Here is a 13924-nt window from a genome sequence, read left to right on the forward strand (position 1 = left end):
AGGGCTTCCTCGAATATTCTTAGAAATAATAATAATAAAAAAACAAAGCGAACGAACAAGATAATAACATATGTGTCAAAGCGAGCATAGCTCAGCGATAATTGACATATACTTCCAACCATGAGGTTGTGAGTTCGAATCCCTCCCCCAACATGTTGTACTAAAAAAAGATAATAACATATTTTAAAATTAAAATATTAAAATTAAAAACCACCAAAATATTTTTAAATTTACTTTTCACATATTTTATATTGTGCACTTATTTATTTTTTATAGCCATTTTAAAAAAGTCTTATTTTTATGGAATCATCAATTTAATTGTAGTTATTTTTCTAAAGAAACCTCAAAATTCGATCTCCAACCCATACACTTAAAAAAAAAGAACCATGGATCAATTTTTGTTCATTTTAATCCATGTATCTTGAACCATTTATTTTAGTCATTGCACTTTAAAAAAGTGATCTATTTTAATCTTTTTCACTTTTATATTTTTATCTCATTTATTTCAATTAAAATTTTACCATAACACTCTACTAAATTTCTTGAAATATACACAAATTTAAATTAAAAGATTTTTATTACTCTAATATGTATATTAAAATGTTTCAAATATGGATACAAGTAGTTCATTTTTAAAGTACATGACTAAAACAGACGTCTTGACACCAAATATAAATAGATTAAAAATGAACAAAAATTAAAATTACAAGAATCAAAATATACATTTCAAAAATACAAGTATTATAGTAAACCAGACCCACCAAAATTATTTAAACCTAAATTCAAATTAATCTTTTAGAAAAATTCTACAATAAAAATTGTTCCATAAGAAGACATTGTGAACAAGTGCCCTTCCCCCTCACTAATAAACCATTTCCCAAAAAAGTAAAAAAATAAATAAAAAACAAATAAATATAAAACTTATTTGTCTCTCTTTGACCATCTCTCTCTCTCTCTCTCTGGTTTCTCTCTCTATCTCACTGCTCCCTTTCTGCCGCTGTTGCAGACTCTCTCTCTCTCCTCATCTTTCTCTCTCTACAGATATTAAGGAAAAAAAGAAGTTACGCTTTTGCTCTCTCTCCTCCCTTATCACACAGATTAAAGAAAAACAACGCAGAATTTTGTTTTCTTTTTTCTTTCTCTCTCTCTCTACTGTTTGAAAAGCCTATATTTTGCTTTTTGATTTTTTTTGATTTCCCCCTTTTCTGTGCCGAAGCAGCAATCAGATGGATTTTATTTGATATGGGGTTTTTGATTTTGGTAATAATAATTTAGGGATTTGTTTATTCGTGTGTGATTTTGCTTTGCCTTTCTCCATCTTCCTTCTTCTTTCTCTTTTTCTCGCTGCTTTCTATAACTCCCATTATTAGACTTCCACTTTCTCTCTTTGTTCTCTCTCTTTCTGATCTGACGGCTACGATCCCTTTGTCCTCCAATCGTACGGCTAGGGCACCCCTTTGTCAGCCCACCCCCGTTTCCCTCTCTACGTAAGTTGCCTTTGCCTTTGCTGCCTCCTCTACAGAACGAACTCGCACCAAAAAGAAAAACATTACTTGTTTTCTGTACCCAAATACGCCTTTTCCTTTTTCTTCTTCTTCTTTTATTTGGGTTTCGTTTGCTTATCGATTTTGTGCGATTGATTATGGATTCCATTTTCTGCGCCGATTCCTTGTTTGTTCTTTGTGATTGAATCTTTATTTCTCTTTCGTGTTCATCAGTTCTAGAGCTCTCTCGCGTGTTCTGCTATTTTTCTTTCTTTTTGCTGCGCGATTTCTGGGCGATTCTCTAATGGGTTTTAATTTTACATCACTTTCAATAATGGGTACTTTATATTTTCCAAGACATGCAACGGTTTCAATTAAGGGTGGTGTTATTTCATGGTGGGGTCCCCCCCCTCCCCTTTTTGCTTTCTTTCTCTCTACAGTCCCATATGATTTTTCCTTTTTTTTCTTTAAGGTTTTTTTTAATCATATTATTCTTTTTAATTTCTCATTGACTTCTCCACTGCTTAATTGCACTTTCACACTTCACCCTGGCCTGCAGGTTTCTAATTTATATTTATGTTTTCTAGTTTTCACTGTTTTAGATTTGTGCCATGTATGTGTCAGTTTTGTTCTCTAACTCATTTAGTAAGCAATATATTGTTGGGTCTGATTCACTTTTTTTTTTTTAATAATTAAATTATGCCATCTCCTTGGATGATGCTCTGGGATTTTTCCTTTCGAAAGATATATGCAAGAGGTTGAATCAAATTCTTTGTGGATACTGAATGAGTTTCAGGTTTGAGGATTTGTCTTGGATCCCTTTGTACATCTTCATCAATCAATTCCATTATGATATATTAGGCTGTGGAGAGGAAGGGATTGAAGGGCCAACATTGCAGGTTATTTTATTGTAGTTTTACGTTTCTGTTGATGAGGTTGCATTAAAAATCTTTGACCACTGCTCATCAAATCTCTACTCTGATCACTTAACAAGGGCTATGAACGCATAGCCTTTGGCATAGGTTATTTAAGGCATTATTAGGAAACAGTCTGTAAAGTTTGGAGCATTGTGTGGGATCATATTTGTGGAAAAGTGGTTTTCCCTTTCGATAAACAAGTTTGACTTGAGATTTGAGAATCCCTTTTGGACTTTGAAGGATAGGTATCCAATTGATGGGTGGAATATGGAAGTTGTTTTGATTGGACTTGATTGGAAGTTCATTGTGAGACTATTGTGATTGGTCATGAATGTCACAATCAGCCAAAGGGAAATCTGTAGGGACCATTCATTTGGATGGGCATAGAGGATTAGATTTCACATGCTTCTATGGAATGTTTTCTTAATCATATCACCTAATGGCTCTTTCTGCTCACCTTTTTTGACTGGAGCACAATGATCTCATTAATTTCCTTGTGTGAATATCTATAGATTCTGTAATGATTTAGAGTATCAGATTTTCATTGCTAAGAAGGTCTTTCTTTAATCATGTGAACTTCATCCGAGGAATAATGTTTCTATTTATCTTTAGAATGTCTTTTTAGTTTTTTCCTTGTCCAGTTATCATATTTGCCCACCATTGTTGGCTTAATGAGTTTCATGTTTATCCGTGATTCATTAGTCGGTTTTTGTTAATCAATATATGCCACTCTTTGACATACCTCCATTGAATTTTTTTTGGAAGGTGCCATTTTCAGCCTTTAAATCTTTGTAACAGTACTTGTTGCTTCTTTACTTGTTAAAGGGCTAAAAAGAATGGACTTCATTTCTAGAATTATGTTTAGTCTAGTCTAAACACAAAAATAAGTAAGCAGGACCAGAAGTTTAATTTGAAAATGATGAGATCATATTGGGAGGTAAATATCAGAATTGGAACTTGAAGGTTTTCAATGTGTAGTATGGTAAATGAAAGTTGAGTAAAATTTAGTTTTTCCAAATAATCTAGAACGCACATGTCATTTCTATTATTTTGGAAGTATATGATTTGGAGTTGAGTGTTTCGAGCAGCTGAATACTTTTTGATTGTCCAACCAACTTTTGATTTCTCTACTAATATATTTTTATCATTGAGGCGGGCATGTATCACCAAATTGTATTCTCTAGTCGTACTGCCTTACCTATTTATAAGGATGGTATTTCTGTGTTCTGACTAAACTTCTGCCTGGTGTTCTTAAAGGTGCTTATGTTCTGTCACTTTTATAATGCCTTTTTGCCCCTTTCATGTTCTAAGCTGCCAATCACTGTACAAGGAGGCAACCTTTGAATCCTTTTACTTGTAATTCTTTAGTATGTTTTGGTTTTAAAAAAATGGTTACACCATTATATTTATGATTTGCAGTTAGCAAGCTGTATAGTCTCAAGGAATGGCCATGGAGCCTGATGGACCTAAACGAGCGAGGAGAAGAAATCATTTTGTTCAAGAAAATGGTGACTCTAATTCATTAAGCATGGGTGAAGATCTTGATCCCTGGACTGCATGGGCGTACAAGCCTCGCACTATTTCGTTGTTACTTATTGGTGCATGCTTCCTTATGTGAGTGTTTTGTGCAATAGGTAGTTTCTTATCATTAAATTCTTTTGACTAAGTTTTTATGCATTTGAAGTGGTTTATTTCAAACTTTTTTTTAGCTTCCTAACTATAATCTGAACAGGATCTCTTTCTCCGTGAATTCTTGCTTCCTGCTCCATCTAATCTGTGTTGGTCAATTATAAAAATGTGAACTATATGGGCGTACAAGCCTTGCAATGTTTTGTTGTTACTTATTAGTGCATGCTTCCTTATGTGAGTGTTTTGTGCAATAGGTAGCGTTTCTTACCATTAAATTCTTTTGACTAAGTTTTTCTGCATTTGAAGTGGTTTATTTCAAACTTTGTCTTTCGCTTCCTATCTATACTCTGAACAGGATTCTCTTTCTCAATGAATTTGTGCTTCCTACTCCGTCTAATATGTGTTGATCAATTACAAAAACGTGAACTATATGATTGTTACAGTGTTATTTTTAGAGGTTTAAATCAAATGATGACCTCTTAGTGTTCAAGAACTGCCCAGCTGATCATTGTGATGATGAAAGGTGTTGGATATATTGTTAATTTAATACTGAAATTTTACGCACAGCTGAAATTTGGTTTTAGATGCACCTGCTGTGTATTGCATGAGTTGTTTTCTCTTTTGCAATAGTTGATTAATTATGTGATTTTGCCGTCCTCCTTTTGGGTTAGCAACAGAAGTTTTTTATTTTCTTCTGGTTCTAATAACAAAATTTCCTTCTATAATGTTTAGTCGTTCCCTCGAATTGAAGCTTCTCTTTCATTTATTTTTGTAATTTGTACTTCGTAGCATCGAGCAGTAGATGTCGGGACGTTCATATTTGTCCATTGTTAGCTAGTAGGATATACATATAGCAACCGGCATCATTTACTGCAGTTTATAACCCTCTATTTTAATTTAACTTTCTATAGACGCCTGCTAATTGAAATTTTTTTTATTGCCTCACTTAGTTCATGTTACCTTTGTTACTTATTTCTTTATTTTTGCTCGCTCCATTAAAATGAGAGATTTGTAGTTCTGGAATGTATTAACATCTAAATGTAAGCACAGAATGGATAGTGAGAGATAGGGAGACTATCAACATCTGGTTTCACTTTATGCTTGGAAAATTGTTATGGCCTCCAAGATATTATATTGTTCTGCTGTATTTCACCCCCTGTTTTATTTGAAAAAATGTAAATGTTTCTAGCATTTTTTGAAGGAAACTACAACACATTTATTTTTCATGATTTTCAAACTTCTGTTTTATTTACCTTTTTGCTTGTCCTAACCAGCTGGGCCAGTGGAGCCCTTGATCCTCAAAACGCCACACATGAGGATAGCGCTACATCGGTTAAAAGGTTTGTGCCATATGCACAATGTTGTGTTATAGATGTTTTGTTTCCTGTCATAAGCTCATCCTACTATCTGCTATTTCATGTAGGGGTGTATGGGCAATGATTTCAGTATTTCTTGCCTATTGTTTGCTCCAAGCCCCATCGACGTAAGTGGTTGTTTTTTATTGAGTATATGAACGTAGGATATTGATATTCTCATCTCTTGTATTGTACATAAATAAAATCTAATGATAATAAAACTTGTTCAAAAGCTGGAATGTTAAGGAACTCAAAAGCTGGAATGTTAAGGAACTCTAGATTTCATTTGTTCCGTTATGCATGATAAAGCTTATCCTTCATTTGCGAGTCGTTTACTGAGAAATTTTGTTATTATTGATTCTGGTATTTATTTTGATAACAACTTGGGTATGGTTCAAGTAGTGAAGTTCTGATGAAGTTTTTTCATGATACCATTTTTTTGCACCCCTCACAAGTGAGTTTATTTCTTGCAGGATTTTGATTAGGCCACATCCAGCAATTTGGCGTTTGGTACATGGAATGGCCGTCATTTATTTGATAGCGCTTACTTTTTTGCTTTTTCAGGTCACCTATCCTTTAAAGTGGCCCTTTCCCCTTATTTTCTTTTCTACTTTGATATTTACTGTTATTCCTTAATTAATCTGTAAAACAGAAACTTAATTGAAAACATTAGCTTTTTTAGTTTTCCTTAATTTTGTTTATACGACTTCTATATGTTCTTTAAATTGAAAATTGTCAGGTTGAGAGAGATCTAAAATTTAGATTGGAGTTGGTTGATTTACAGATTATTTATCTTTTGGTTGTTTAAAGGTTTTATAGAAATTGTCTATTGTTAATGTTAACATCATGACATAATTGTCTTTCAGAGTCGCGACGATGCTCGACAGTTTATGAAGTTTCTCCATCCCGACCTTGGTGTTGGTAATGCCCTTCATTTTTGTTAAACTGTTATCCGCGATAACTATACACACAGCGATGGATATGTCGTGGTCGGAAAGTTTTCCATTTTGATATTCTTGAAGAATTTAGTTTTTGACTAACATAGTGCACAAGTCATTATCAACCTATTATTTCATGCAGAGCTTCCGGAAAGGTCATATGGTGCTGATTGTCGCCTTTATATACCTGATAATCCCAGAAGCAGGTTTAAGAATGTTTATGTATGAAATCTTTTGCCTATATACTCAAAATGTACCGCTGCAATATTTTTTTTTCTGTGTCTACAATACTGAGAGATTCATCATACATGCCTTGCTTATCTTTACTCCCAGGAGACGCTTTTCGATGAATTTGTTCCAGCTCATATCATTGGATGGTGGGGCAAGGCTATAATGATTCGTAACCAAGCTCTACTTTGGGTATTATCGATTGGGTTTGAAATGATGGAGGTTTGGTTTTTCATTACCTTTGAATTTTGTCCTATGATCTTGATCGAAGCTTGGCCTTTTAAGTTTCCTTTGTCCAATTTCTTGGTATAATTGTAACTTAGTTCTCTTGATTTTCAGTTAACCTTTCGCCACATGTTGCCAAACTTCAATGAGTGCTGGTGGGACAGTATCGTTCTTGATATTTTGATTTGTAACTGGTTTGGTGAGATCTTGTTTTTTGTTTAATTTATGCCCAAATTCTTCTTCTTTCCTACCTCCCAAATAACCATATTGCATCAGGGTAATAATTAGAGATTTTCCTTCTCTGTCTGTTATCTGATCTTTCGACCTTCGACTTTTTGTTGGTTTGAAATTGCTAGATTTCTGGAAATTGAATCTTCTTAAATAGACAAGGATGGTTCTAGTTTTCTCATAGCGTGCTACCAACTAAATATTCATAGTTACCTTTTAAAACAAATACAGTTTTCTGATTTCATGTATGACTAATTTTGCAGGCATCTGGGCAGGAATGCGTACGGTTCGGTACTTCGATGGTAAAACGTACAAGTGGGTCGGTCTAAGTCGTCAACCTAATATTATTGGAAAAGTATGCTTTAAACGTTCATCATCAGTTTGATATGAATTCTTCATAAGTTTTTCTTACCAATTATTTAACTTTTATAAGAGTTATTAGTTGTGCTGATGCTATATCTCTTCTTCTAGCTCCTTCCCCACTTCCCGAAATAAAAGGAAGAAAAGGAAGAAGAGTCAAAGTGAAGAATCAAATTTCCGATTTCAATTGATTTACGAAATTTGGAATCATTGGCATTACTATGTCTATCAAAATCCATTATCTTTCTCTTCCCTTTCATGGCATGCTAGTTTAGGAAGAGAAGAGATGAGAAGTCTTACCATGAGATAAAAGTACCTTTGAAACTGCATCAATGCTTTGCACTTGTTATGGGCGTGCTATTTCTCCATTTTAGGTCAAGCGGACACTGGGGCAGTTCACACCAGCACAGTGGGACAAAGACGAGTGGCACCCGTTGCTTGGTCCATGGCGTTTCATCCAAGTTATCAGTCTTTGCATCGTCTTCCTGACGGTAGAGCTCAATACATTCTTTTTGAAGTTCTCTCTCTGGGTGCCCCCTAGGAATCCTGTGATCATATACAGGCTAGTCTTGTGGTGGCTAATTGCAATCCCGACAATTCGCGAGTATAATTCCTACCTACAAGATCGGTATTCTCTCCATCTCTACCCCTGTGAATTCATATTCCCCCGTACAAATTCATCTGTCTTGACTAATGATATATATTCCAGGAAGCCCGTGAAGAAAGTTGGCGCATTTTGTTGGCTCTCGCTTGCAATTTGCATCATTGAACTTCTTATTTGTATAAAGTTTGGACATGGTACATATTTCGATATCTTTGACCTCTGTAATGGTTTAGCTTCAAGCTTGTTGACATTCTATAAGTAATGTGAACTTATAATATAGAGTTATTGCTTAACCCGCTGCCATTGATGGATGATATTTATATTCTTTATCAGGTTTATATCCCAAACCAATGCCCCTTTGGCTGGTACTCTTCTGGGTCACCATCGGGGCTGCGCTCGTATTATTCATTCTAATTTGGTCGTGGCAATTGCATAAAAGTTTAGCAAGAAAGAAGCAATGATCTCGGCAGTGGCGGTAGATTATTCTTTGGTTTCTTCCTGGTCAAAAGGGGGATTCTCATGTAAATATTTTATTACCTACATTGATTGTACATGATTTTCCTCTTAGAAAAGGGTCTAATTTCCCAGATGAGCAAATCTTCTTCTTTTTGGGAATTCTGTTTCCTGAGTGGAAAATTTCCTATTCTTTTCCTAGATTTTAGGATGCAAAGGTTACGGTTGGTTTTTGCTTTATTCTTCTGTCTTTTCTTTTTTCTTTTCTTTTTTACCTTTTTCTTTTTGTGGGGGATGTGGGTGTGTTTCTTGGGTTTTCATTTTACCTGTTTATTTAGTTTTGTATGTTTTGGATCCATGTTTGATCTTTATATATTTTTGTGCTTTCTTAAAAAGTTAGTTTTGGTTCTCTCCAAAGTTCTCAATTGATATTTGTAGTTGTAAGGCTAAACTTACAGGAAGAAAATCAGAATGCTCATCTTCAAATACATCCATGATGGATCAGCTTTCTTTTCTCCAAATGATCATCAATATATTACAACTTAAATTCTTTCTTCTGTATGTTTCTCATTGTTCTTGAACTCTTCAAAGGTTCTATTGCACTTGCAGGAGTATTTACATCTGATGAACTCCCTTGTGATGCAGAACAACAAGACTAGGAAAAATCTTGAACAAAATGAGAAATTTCACCTAAAGCAGCCTTGCTTATTGTCTTCAGGAATGTTGCATTGTGGTGCTTCGTCGTCTTCTCCGTAAAGAGGCACGAGACTGCTATAAGTGAAATTTTTACTGTGTGGGAAATGGTATATTGGTAAGCTTCTTCTTCCAAGTGGTCCTTCCCCTCACTATCTCTTCATTCTTAGCTTCCCCTTCAATCTGTAGAAGATGTGTATACCTCAGTATACCTTTGTCAAAAGATCCCAAGAGCCCACCAGCCTTGAAAATCTCTGATGCCAGGGAAAACCCATTTAGTAGACTGATTTCATTATCTTCTATCTTGTCCACATCCCTCAGGATTCCATCTTCTTCTGGCTCACATAGGGATTGAACTATATCTGAGCTCCCGCATTCCCTTCTATACTCTAATACGATACTGGAAAGTTGATGCGACTCCAAAACATGGTCGGGTATCGTCTGTAACAGGCAAATGAAGAAGTGTCAAAACTTCAAAATGGATTTCCTTTATCCCACAATGATAAAGTATCTGTCCCCAAAAGTTTTGTAAAGAGTTCATACCCCCCCCAAAAAAACTTACCTCTAGCATCCATCTTAGATACTTCACATTGTTGACATGGTGGTTCATGTCCAGATCACTTCTCTTTGGCTGTAAATAAGTAAATAGCAATTATCAGCGTTCTTTCTTAACTCTCTGGTGGTGACCGAATCGTAGAGTTATTGGTGTTTTTTACCTTCAAGTGAGAGTTCATGTACTTGGCTTTGTCATCTAACTTGGAAATTTTCTCGGGGACATCTTCTTTGATTGCCTGCTTCTCTATAAACCATGGTGAAATCTCTGCCCTTACCTCTTCTGGGATTTTCGAGAGACGTCTTGTTTCCTGGTTCATCATCACCCATGTGCTGTTTTATGTTTAACAATTTTAGTATCGGACGAGATGACAGTAACTGAGTAAAATTTTTGAAGAAATGCATCTAGATATCCAGCTCTTATTACCTTGTACCTCGAGCATACACATGACCTGTGGCTTGACTTCTAATTAGCCAGTCTCTCCTCATTCCATTTTTACCCGATGCCCCAACCCATGTATCAATTTCAACAATCTCCCCCCTGCAGAATGTATCCCTATGCGAATGAGTGACATTTCATGTAACAAATTGATCCATTCGAAATCGAGATCCCCCACCAAAGTAGGAAGATGATCACCTCAAGGCTCAACAGATGCAAACTGACGAATCAATTAGTTTTCTAAATTTTGCTTCCGGAAGCTGTCATTGGAGTAAATATCAATCTAAACCTAAGGATACCAACTTATTGAACAGGTAACACAATGTTCTTTGTATTAGTAGATTTAACCTATATGGGCATACGTCTTCTCCGTTGGACAGGACATCAAAGAGGCCGGACCATTTTATCAAGGAAAAACCACAAAGCAGAGAGACTAGATCACAACTATCTATTTGAGTCACTACAAACTTTAAGAGAACATACCATATCGGATAGTGGTCGACCTCGACGTTCATTCGTGAAACAACCCAGATAAGATTGTTCTTCATCATGCCATGGGTGGCCCCAAAACCATTGCTGAGGAGTCCAGACATCCAAACATGGTTCAGTGCTGTTTCCTACAAGAATCACAAATGATTCCAAGCGATTAGAGTAAAATTCCCAACTCAAAAACTTCTCTCAGGCATTTCGTCGAACACAAGTGGGGCATCGCTCACCTGCAGCAGGTTCATAACGCTCTCGAGAGTCGCAGTCTTATCAGGACCAACTTCATATGATCTGATCACAACAGTCTGTCTATACCCAACACCCCCCTCAATGATCAGCCCCTGCCGATGAGGATCAACCAGCTGCTTCTTCGTGGGAATCTTGAGGCGAACATCTTCTTCAATAACACACCCATTCGCCGCAACAGAGGCGAGCAGAGTTCTGGAAGCTCTTGCCGATTGGGTGAGGAAATCAGCCTCTGAAACGGACCCAATATTAACCCCATTAAGTTTTATGTACCTTTGCTTGTGAGAAGAATCGCTCCCTTCTTTGGCGGTGGAGCACCTCACAACAAAATAAGGAGCAGGGCAAGAGAAGGAGGCCATTTGCGGAGCTTCTGAAAGGGAGGAACGGCCATGGCGATCTTATAGTTGCAGATGGCGGACATGCCTAAGGAAGAAGAGAACAAGTAATTTTGTTTCAGTTCATATCAAAGAAAGGAGAAATGGGGTATGAAATGGAATCTTAGTAGTGATCGACAATTGAGTGTTAGAGGACAAATGGGTTAGTTTGGATTTTGGAAGCTTTTGTGTTGAATTCAAAGAGAGAATTTTGTGATTATGGGTTTGATCTTTGGAAATTGGAAGGAGCTGTGCGGTGATGGTGGGAAGAAACAGAGGGAGTTTTGTTTTGACCATGGCAGATAATACAGACCTTGGTTCATCAACCCATTTGTTTGTTTTTGCAACAATTCAAGATTACCTTATATTCCACAAAGGGTGAAGCCAAAAATATTTGAGGAATCAAATTTTTAATATCTTATTTTGGTGAAAGTATTAAGGAGTGTTTATTTCGTGGGAATCAGAGATTTCCGTTGGATGGGTATCTGGATTCTCACGTTTGTTTTGTGGGAACGTAAGATATCTAGAATAGATTCCTATATTGAGAGCATCTATTTTTTATATTTTTGCCCTTCATTTTCTTCTCCGTATATTTTTTTTATCAATTTTTTTTTATTTTTTCCTCAAAAAAATCTTTATTTTTTAATTTATAATTAAAATAAATTAATGTACTCATCGTCTAATAAACAACTTTATGCTATTAAGTATATCTGTACACTAGATTTACATGTAAAATAAACTGCAATTAAATTATATAATATCTCCATTTATTTTTAATATTTTGAAGGAATTACATTATTAATAATATTTATTTATGGTAAATATATAATTGTGAAGCAATATTTTCTTTTAAAAACCAACATACCTGTGATATTTTTCCTCTTGAAATATAATGTTATGATAGGATAAATAAATTTCACCAACATAAACTATATGATTATCTTTTTGTAAAACTATTAAAGTTGAAAATGAAATTTATATTAAATTAATATGAATTATTTTGTTCATATAAAATTACATATAAAAAATAAATATATTAAATTATTTCAAATAAATCTATTAAATTATTTCAAATAAATCTATTATATTAAATGAATTTATAAATTATATAAATATTCGTGAGGCATTTGTGGAACATTCTATAAATTTAACACATTCCTACAAAACAAACGTAGTTATTTGCTGGACATTTAAAATTCCGGGCATCTGAAATTTCAGGCATCTATTAATGTCAGACATCTACATACCAAAAAACAAACGACCCCTAAGTTTGGCAACTTTAGATATCTAGACTTTGAAAAATATTAATTGGGTTACTAAGCACTCGTTCTCTAATGTTCTTATTTTTTGTTTCTCGTTTTCCTTTTTTAAATTAAAAAAAATGTAGAATTCTGTTTGACAACAGTTTTTTGTTTTCTAAAATTTTAAATTAAGAAAAAACAGTAAAAGTTTCAGGTGAAAATTAAATGTTCAAACTTTTTATGTTATTTTTATCTTTTGATATTTATTAGGTATTTTATAAGTAAAAATGAAAAAATAATACTTTTTTCCATGCTTTCGGAAAAAAAAATAGAAATAGAAGGAAAAAACTTGATTTTGTTGTTCACAATTTTAGACTAGTTTCTTAAAAACAATAAACAATAAACAAAAACAGTTACGAAATGTTTATGTTATTCAAAGATTGGAAATGTGAAAAACAAGAAGTAGAAAAGTTATTAAATAGGGTCCTAAATTTTCAATTTTTTGTCTAATAAATACTTCAATTTTAAAAAGTGTGTGATATATCAAGAATCTATTGGACACAATTGAAAATTTATAGATCTCCTAAACATTTTTTTAAAGTTTAGCTGTATATATTATACAAAACTTTAAAAGTTCAAAAATTTATTAAATATATTTTTTTAAAGTATCTCAAAAAGTTCAACGAACTATAATTTAACATCTAATTTATTATATATATAATCTTTCGATTCTAAATAGTAAATATTTAGGAACAAATTAGAATGTTTTGAACTTACCTTATCCCCTTCCTTCTCTGCTCCACCCTCCTTATGGTTAAGTAATCTACTTTCTTGTGTTTGTTTTCTGGTCTAGTTCTTTAGAATTTATGTGTTTAATTGTTTTAAAACAGTCTTAATTATTTTTAAGAACTTGGGATAATTATTCACAAATTCATAAGGAATGTGTAACTTTATTTATTCTAAAAATTAAGTTATTATAATATGTTCTATTGAATTATTATTTTAATACGTGTATATTTTAAACGGTTTCCTCCCATCTCATAGAAATTTGATTATGACATATTTGTCATTTTCTTCTTCTTCATTTTATTACATGTTAATATATAATATTGGTTTGAATCATAATCTAATTAATGAACTTTTACCATAATTAACCTTGCTTTTTTAAAAAATAAGGTATGTTGGATGTATCATTTATGGAATAATTTTCTAAACCAATCTTTTTGTCTTTTTTGTCTTTCCTAATTAAAGATTCCTGAGCTCTATTTAAAAATCAATTAGGATCCAAAAACGTAGTTAGGTATATTATAAACTTTTGTTATATTTCTTATTTCTTATATGTGATCGTTAACGTACAACACAGTCAAATAGTTATTTTTTCTTGTTTTCTTTTGATTTATTCTTGCAAATGACCTATCTTACGAAAGGAAAAAAAAAAGAAAAGCAAAACTAATACTTTTTGCTAAATATAT

The 13924-nt window shown here is 33.8% G+C and overlaps 2 protein-coding genes across 9 annotated transcripts; one reads left to right on the top strand and one right to left on the bottom strand.

The window, feature by feature from the left end:
- The first annotated feature begins 971 nt into the window (after positions 1 to 971).
- Positions 972 to 8661, top strand: LOC111020081 (CDP-diacylglycerol--serine O-phosphatidyltransferase 1). 8 transcript variants are annotated; one of them, XM_022296646.2, is made up of 14 exons: positions 972 to 1260; positions 2281 to 2383; positions 3821 to 4015; positions 5305 to 5370; positions 5454 to 5513; positions 5859 to 5949; positions 6252 to 6306; positions 6466 to 6545; positions 6657 to 6773; positions 6891 to 6975; positions 7268 to 7359; positions 7739 to 7992; positions 8074 to 8162; positions 8302 to 8661. In XM_022296646.2, the coding sequence occupies exons 3-14, from the start codon at positions 3846 to 3848 to the stop codon at positions 8427 to 8429; spliced, it is 1287 nt and encodes a 428-aa protein (XP_022152338.1). In that variant the 5' UTR covers positions 972 to 1260; positions 2281 to 2383; positions 3821 to 3845; the 3' UTR covers positions 8430 to 8661. The 8 variants fall into 8 exon arrangements, with proteins under 8 accessions (XP_022152338.1, XP_022152337.1, XP_022152339.1 ...); XM_022296645.2 differs by lacking the exon at positions 972 to 1260 and adding an exon at positions 1267 to 1487; XM_022296647.2 differs by lacking the exons at positions 972 to 1260; positions 2281 to 2383 and adding an exon at positions 1267 to 1487.
- A 240-nt stretch (positions 8662 to 8901) lies between these two features.
- On the bottom strand, positions 8902 to 11780 carry LOC111020082 (palmitoyl-acyl carrier protein thioesterase, chloroplastic). The gene is made up of 6 exons (XM_022296650.2): positions 10822 to 11780; positions 10589 to 10722; positions 10094 to 10207; positions 9831 to 9999; positions 9677 to 9745; positions 8902 to 9555 (listed from the first exon to the last, which is right to left on the bottom strand). Exons 1-6 carry the CDS (start codon positions 11194 to 11196, stop codon positions 9208 to 9210), a joined length of 1209 nt encoding a protein of 402 aa, XP_022152342.1. The 5' UTR covers positions 11197 to 11780; the 3' UTR covers positions 8902 to 9207.
- Positions 11781 to 13924: the final 2144 nt, after the last annotated feature.

This window comes from Momordica charantia (genome assembly GCF_013281855.1).
Source record: "Momordica charantia cultivar OHB3-1 chromosome 4 unlocalized genomic scaffold, Mcharantia_2.0 BLBB01000004.1, whole genome shotgun sequence".
NCBI lineage: Eukaryota > Viridiplantae > Streptophyta > Magnoliopsida > Cucurbitales > Cucurbitaceae > Momordica > Momordica charantia.

Bases quoted from the DNA above. Each gene is read 5' to 3' on its own strand.
- LOC111020081 (XM_022296646.2), top strand. From the start codon at position 3,846: ATGGCCATGGAGCCTGATGGACCTAAACGAGCGAGGAGAAGAAATCAT. The intron at 5,514-5,858 runs GTAAGTGGTTGT...TATTTCTTGCAG, and splicing joins TTGCTCCAAGCCCCATCGAC to GATTTTGATTAGGCCACATC. The intron at 7,993-8,073 runs GTATTCTCTCCA...TATATATTCCAG, and splicing joins AATTCCTACCTACAAGATCG to GAAGCCCGTGAAGAAAGTTG.
- LOC111020082 (XM_022296650.2), bottom strand. From the start codon at position 11,196: ATGGCCTCCTTCTCTTGCCCTGCTCCTTATTTTGTTGTGAGGTGCTCC. The intron at 10,723-10,821 runs GTGAGCGATGCC...TGATTCTTGTAG, and splicing joins GCGTTATGAACCTGCTGCAG to GAAACAGCACTGAACCATGT. The intron at 10,208-10,588 runs GTATGTTCTCTT...TACATTCTGCAG, and splicing joins GTCGACCACTATCCGATATG to GGGGGAGATTGTTGAAATTG.